At 36.7% G+C, this 7,208-nt stretch overlaps 1 protein-coding gene across 3 annotated transcripts; it reads left to right on the plus strand.

Moving 5' to 3' along the window:
• Positions 1–430: 430 nt before the first annotated feature.
• Positions 431–6,982, plus strand: LOC133695011 (U-box domain-containing protein 5-like). Of its 3 annotated transcripts, none has more exons than XM_062116740.1 (6): positions 431–1,416; positions 2,387–2,463; positions 2,968–3,153; positions 3,534–3,641; positions 4,309–5,474; positions 6,049–6,982. In XM_062116740.1, exons 2-6 carry the CDS (start codon positions 2,407–2,409, stop codon positions 6,692–6,694), a joined length of 2,163 nt encoding a protein of 720 aa, XP_061972724.1. In that variant the 5' UTR covers positions 431–1,416; positions 2,387–2,406; the 3' UTR covers positions 6,695–6,982. The 3 variants fall into 3 exon arrangements, with proteins under 3 accessions (XP_061972724.1, XP_061972723.1, XP_061972725.1); XM_062116739.1 differs by having other exon boundaries at positions 437–1,416; positions 5,929–6,982; XM_062116741.1 differs by lacking the exons at positions 431–1,416; positions 2,387–2,463 and having other exon boundaries at positions 3,012–3,153; positions 4,283–5,474; positions 5,929–6,982.
• The last annotated feature ends 226 nt before the right edge of the window (positions 6,983–7,208 follow it).

The following is a 7,208-nucleotide window of genomic DNA, read 5'->3' on the forward strand; positions in this document are numbered from 1 at the left end:
GAAAACTAGGAAAAAGACATTATTACCCATTAATGAAAATTAGCACGCGTTTGTTAGAACTATTAATTTCTCAAGATAGTATGCGCGTGGAGTCCTTGCCATTATCACAGGCACAGACATCCTTACCCCAGGCATCCAAATCCCTTTTTAATTACCAAAGATTTTAAAGTGGGGCCATCATTCAATAACTTTACTCATTACAATCCGACGGTCTAGGATCATCCAAGCCATGAGAAGAAGCTATAGCGACGTTCGTTCTTAATGGCACACTTTTGTCTCTCTACACTCAATTCAATCTTAATCTTGGTCCCTTTACTCTTATTCGTCCTAATATCATCACCTCCTCTCTACTCTGCAATCATTTGGTCCTACCATCTATCTTGTACATTTAAGCTTCTGCATATATTTCAAGAATTAACTCCATGGAACATCATATGTGGCCCTTAATGGCGTGATCTATAAGAATCTTTATTAATGGACCAAATAGTTACAGAATAGAGAGTTGAAGGATAAGGAAAAGTAAAGGGATTAGACTAAAGAAACATTTGAGAGTAGAGGAACCACATGTGATGTTAACTTTTTCACTGTTATTCATGGCCAGACAAGAAAGAAAACCTGATACGACTGAAGACTAGTCTTGTTCAACTTTGTAAATTGCCCAGCAAATATTGCTGGTTGACCTGTCTCTCTCATTGGTTCTATAAAGTCTTCACAATGAGATAAACTATTTATTTCGTTTTTTTTTTTTAGTTTAACGTTATTTTGTACATAGACTTGGTTGCCCTGAGAATCTAACTATTTATAAGCTTTAATATTCAAAAGCGTACTTCATTTTCACTGTAATTATGCCGAGTTTCTTTGTGGGTTTTCTTTGTTTTTGTGTTATCTTCTTGTTTTGAAGCTAAAGTTCAAAACTTTGTAACGGAATTGTTACCTCTTCTCTTGCTTTGCTCTCTAAGGGAAAATCCAATTCTGAGCTATGCTCGCTCTTTCTTTCTTTTATTAGTTAAGGAAACATCATGGGGTTGAGTTTTTTCAATCACTAGTAGTTATCAAGGAAGTGGGAAATAGGTTTTGATGAATACAAATTTTAGTCACAGAGATTCTCTGTGGGGTGTTAACCTTCATCAACATGTGCTGGTTTTAAATATTGCTGCCTCTTTACTTTGCTTCTCTACTCCAGGGCTGCAAGGAGGCTACTTTGGCTACTTGAATTCTGCTTGTAATTCAAGGTGCTCTAAAGATACTGTTAGAACTTAGAATTGTGTATGTTGTCAAGGCAAGTTTATCGGAGGAAAATTTTGGGGTTTATTAGAATTGGCCGTTTTGCTTATTGGGATTAACTGGTGGTTCGACTGATTCCTTATCAGCAAAGGAAGGAGCTTTTTATATCTGTTGTGGTTTCCAAATCACTAGGTGAGTCTCTCTCTTTGTTTATTTAGTCATTGTAGTGTTACTATGATGGGTTAAACAAAATATTCCCTTTTCTTCGAAGTTGTATGCCCGGGAGAACATCAATGCGTTATTCAACTGTAATTCTAATGATGAAGTTTTCATCATGGACAATCATGCTATTCGGTTGATGGATTCTTTGTGGTTGAAAAAGGGCATGTCTCATAGTCTGATAACTAATCCAATACCTACTGAGATGGAGTCCTGCCTAACCAAGATGTAACTCTTAACTCCTAGGCCATGGTTAATGAGGAGTGATATTAGCTGTTTAGGGGTGGGGGGCTTGTGTGATTGGAACTCACAGCAATCCTGGAAGAAAGGGGGAGTGCAGAAGATGATGGACATGTTACGGTTCCGCTTATGAGACTATTCAGATACTAGATTCACTAAAGTTGACACATGAAGCTTTGGGGTGGAAATAGAAATCTTGAACCTAGACATCACATAATACATATGCTATACAAGAATTCTAATCTGTTGCAAGCAGTCTTAACTCTTCACTATTAAATTGAGATGATTAAGCTAGTGCAGCTCTGCCAGAGCCGCTACAGATTTCCAGTAATTGCTTCTTTGCCATCTTGTTTATTGTGGTCTTGTTTTATGTACAAGTTGAAATATGCTTGTGCAAATCATATCTAAGCTTTATTGTTAACTTCGGTAATCTATGGGCATGCAGTTATTTCTTTAAGCACTGGGAACGTGGTCACCCTCCATCCTTGCTTTTACATTAGTGCATTTAGGTTTTGGATAAGCATTGAATCCGTTGCTAATTGCTAGACTTATGCTGTTGATATTTGTTTTTTAGAGTTGGCGATTACATTCTGCTTTTTGATCTTGTAAATATTGTATTTTTTAGGTTATGCATATAGAATTTATCCTTATACTCTTATGCATTATAGAAATGATGCTTAAGCTCAGATTGTGCTTTGTGCAGATCCAGCATACTCCCTTTGCATGGGAACCGATGCTGCTGAAGTAGTGGAGACACTGCCATTTCCTTATTCCTTCAAGGTGCCTATGAGCCAAAGCCTGATTTTCTCCTACAGTTGGAATTGTTTGCCAATTACACAGTTATATTGTCCTGGCAGCATCATCATTTCTTATAGATTATCCCGGACACATTTTCAGTGATGCCTTTTCATATATTTAGCATCTAATTATGTACTAATAAACAAATTAGTATATATCTAAGTAAATTATGTGCATCCATTGTCCATCACACAAATTTTTGTGTATGCAGCCGGTTCGCTTGTGCCATTTTTGTGGTGAAAGTACACTATTTCTTTTTCTTTGCCATTTTGACTGGGTAAATTTCGTTCAATTGAGTTGAGAAGTATAGGGAAATAGCCTTAGTGTTTATTAAGAGAATAATCAATGATGGTTTGTAAAATCCTAATATTTTAGCAAAGAAGTCCTTGTTGTGTTTATTATGTCTTTCTACATTTTCTAAGCGTTTTTTTCCTCTGATTATTCAACTACATTTTCTAGATAAATCAATGTACTCTATGCTTTCAGGTGCATCACTCCATGTGTACAGAGTTGATGAAGTTGGTCGATAGAGTTTCAAAAAAATTTCCAGAAATTGAAGCAGCTCGACCTCGATGCTCGTCAGGAATACAGGCACTAAGCTTGTTAAACAAAGCACTTGAGAAAGCCAGGCAACATCTTGAGTACTGTTGCGACTCTAGCAAACTATATTTGGTTGGTATCCTTTATTGATTTCAGATGAAGAAAGTGTATGTAATAAGAATATCATCAACAATAATGCCCGCCACACACCCACACACCCCCACCTACACATACTGGTTGTTCTGGGATCCCTTGGATCTGGTGATTTGTTGTCTCAGCATTTTGTTATATCCATGTGAGCTATCATTTTTGTATAAAAGGTATGAATCATATGTTTGCACTATGGGCGAATATTTAATCTTTCTGCAGTAAATGATGAAATTAACAGCGTTTTGTTGTTTTTGGTTTTATCAACCTTTCTATTTCCTGATCTGTTAAATTAACACCCATTTAGAGAAAGACCTAATAAAACAATCCATTTAAAGATAATTTCTGGTGTGCATTACTTTCAGGCAATAACGGGGGATGCTATTGTCTCAAAATGTCAAAGATTAAAGAACTTGTTGGAACAGAGTTTAGCCCAATTGCAAACAATGGTTCCAATAATGTTGGCTGCCGAGGTTTGTCACATTACAAGCTCCAGGGCTTCCCTTCGCTTTTTTTCTTTTTTCCTGTCTCAACTAGATGGTGATGTGGACGATAACATGGTCCATGAGAAAACTATAAAACCTTCACCAACTCTTTAGCTTTATTGTGTGTAATATGTAATTATTCCTGTTCCCTGATTCTTCTCTTTTTTTTTTCAATTTTCGCTCTTGTGTTGCATAGTAATTCAGAGTCAGTAACTAAGCTGGCTGCTTATTACTTGCTCTTCTGAAAAAAGGACATGGTTTTTCCTTAAAACAGTCACTGGCATGATCTGATTGGTGATTGCTTAAATTTTGAGATTGCAAGCGCGTGAAGAAGAATTCAATAACTTATTTCCAAGTCACCTGCTTCGATCTAGTTATTAAATCATTAAATCTGGCAAAAGTTATTGTGAATCCCTGCTCATTTGATGTTGCTTTTTTAGAATTCTTTTGTTACAAGTACCTCTACCAGTATCTTTTTTAAAAAAATAAAAAAATAAAATTGGGCATCTAATACTCAAAACTGCTATGGGCCTAAAACTGTTTTAGACCACCTTTTTTTTCTGTCAGTTTTCTATTTTCATTATTATTTTTTTATCTTGTCCTTCTCTTGTCTCTTTGTTCTTCTATAGGGTTGATAAGCGGTTGTTCTTCGCAGATATCTCAAATTATTGATGATCTTAGGGCAGCAGTGTTTATGCCGGATTCCTCCGTAGAAGAGGCTGGTAAAGCCATGCGTGAATTGCTCCAGCAGGGCAATTTAGGATCTCAGTATATGGTGAATTCTGAAATCAAGGCTATTCAACTTGCAGCTTTGAGACTGCATATTACATCTCGAAGGGCCATCCTGATAGAGAAAAGATCTATTAAGAAGCAGCTAGATAAGGATGGTGGCAATAAACCCGGAAAAAAGGGTATCTTAAATTACCTTATGTTTCTATTGAAGAAGCATGGAAACTTACTCATTGAAGAGCAAACAGAGACTCCCAAAGCTCAGCATGAAGGATTATTTTCACAGAAGAACCCCAGTGATACTTCTTTCCATCGACAATACAATCAAGTAGAGTCTTGTGTAGGATGTGAGCAGTATGAGACTCAAACTGACATGTTTAGTAGAGCTACACCCCCTGAAGAGTTTAAGTGTCCTATATCTATGCGAGTGATGTACGATCCTGTTGTTATTGCTTCTGGACAAACATTTGAAAGGATGTGGATAAAGAAGTGGTTTGATGAGGGTAATGATACATGCCCGAAAACCAAAGTGAAATTAGCTCATTGTGCATTGACTCCAAACACAACCATTAAAGACCTAATATCAAAGTGGTGTGTGAAGTATGGAATCACTATTCATGACCCAAGCATTCGAGCATTGAGGTTATTGGACATTTCTATTAATTCGATCGCTAGTTTAAGCAGTTCCATGAATGATCTAAACCTTCCACTGGATATTAGCAATGTATCCCTGGGGTCTTTAGATGCTAGTTACAGTTCAGATGCTTCACGATCTAAGGTTGCAAATGGGTCAAATTTGATTTTGGTACAGGACAATGATTATTCCTATGAATGCCATTCTTATACAAATATGAATCAGCAAGACTTGAAGTTTCTGTCTGGACTTGCTGAGCTTCCCTGGGATTCTCAATGCAAGATGGTTGAAGATGTCAAGGGCTGTTTGCAGTGTAATGATCAAGTTTGTCCTTCTCTATCATCTGAGAATTTTGTCGAACCTCTATTTGGATTCCTGAGAGATGCACGTGAACAACAAGATATCGGAGCTCAGAGAGTTGGATTTCACTTGTTGCTTTCATTTGTCAGCAAAAACAGGTAATTTATTCTCTATGTGGTACTAGTTATAGGAATTCTTCAATTGTTTATGGTGTCTTGACCTATTTATCTGCTATCTACCCTTATACTGTTTGAATGGTATTCTATAATGCCCAAGCCTTAGCTGAAGGATGGTAGGACAATCGCTGATGTAAAAAAAAGTCACTTGATCTATTTAATCTTATATTTCTGCTAAATTTAGAAATTATCTGCTCTAGAATTTATAGAAAATGACTTGTTAATACTTTCTCATTGAAAACTTAGCTTTAAATTGGGCAGGATCATGCTCTGATGTAACATATAATTGTTTCCACCAAAGCATTGCATGACATTTGACAAGCTAAACGCTACAATAGTTCTTTTAATTCTCTTTGTTGATACAAGTCTAGTTCATGCTTCTCTTATACGAGGATCTATGGCTAGTAGTTTCATTGCTAGGTTTTGCTTATTGCAGAAGTGGAATATCATACTTGCATGAAGAGGCCTTTAATCTGTTGTCATCATTCCTTGATTCTGAAGTAATTGAAGAGGTTCTTGCCATATTTGAAGTGCTGTCTGGCTACCCATATTGCAGATCTAAAATCACTGCATGTGGTGCTCTTGTTTCTATCCGAAAGATGCTTGACTCCCATAACAAAGAATTCCAAGAACTGGCCATTAAAATTCTACATAATTTGTCCTCGAACGATGATATTTGTTCCCAAATTGCATCTATGGAGTGCATCCCAAAATTGGTTCCTTTGATGAAGGATGGGAATCTTTCAAGATATTCTATAGTTCTATTAAGAAATTTGTGTGATCTTGAAGTGGCTAGGGTTTCTGTTGCTGAGACAAATGGATGTATTGCTTCTATTGCTGAGCTACTTGAGAGTGGTAGTCGGGAGGAACAAGAGCATGCAGTGGCCATTCTGCTTTTGTTATGCTCTCAGCGTCTTCAATATTGCCAGCTGGTGATGGATGAAGGTGTTATCCCTTCCCTTGTTGATATATCTAACAAAGGAACTGACCAAGGGAGAGCAAGTGCTTTGGAATTGCTTCGGCAGTTAAGAGACATCGAATATGATAATGATCAAGAAAGCTTTTGCTCTGATCTTGTTGCTGATAGAAATGCTGACCACCAAACAAGAGAAAAGAAATCATCTCCCAAGACATCTGGATTTTTCAAGAATTTATCAGTGTTCTCTGGACGCAGTTCTGTTGCATCAAAAAAGAAGAGATGACACTTCAAACCACTCCTTTTTCTGATCTTTTGGGACTCAGAATCCTTTTTAATGTCAAATATAGAATCAACCTTGGCAGTTTTCTGTTTCTCATACCTTGTGGTGCTACTCTTCTTGTCTGGAATGGAATTGCAATAGCATCAAACTTTATGTTTAATTGGTAAGGGTTTTGTTTCTCTCTAATACTCTAATTCCCAGCATGCAGAGTTCATTAGGTTTGATTTCCTAAGCTGTATCTGCTGCCATGTTCCTGCTGTATAGTCAATACCAATGTATAGTTTTGCTTGATGTTGTTAGGAAAATCATTTTGATTGCCTGGAATAAGCTGCATTTATCCATGTATGATAATGTGTATTCTTTAGTCTTGTTTGATATGTTGTTAGGAAGTTGATTTTGATTTCTGAAATTCAAGCTAAATTTATCCATGAATGACAATTTTAATTCTTGCTGCCTCTCATCTTTTTATTCTACAAATTCATGAAGTTTGTCATAGTCTCTGGCCAACAAGACCATA

Source organism: Populus nigra, chromosome 5 (genome assembly GCF_951802175.1).
Source record: "Populus nigra chromosome 5, ddPopNigr1.1, whole genome shotgun sequence".
Taxonomy (NCBI): Eukaryota; Viridiplantae; Streptophyta; class Magnoliopsida; order Malpighiales; family Salicaceae; genus Populus; species Populus nigra.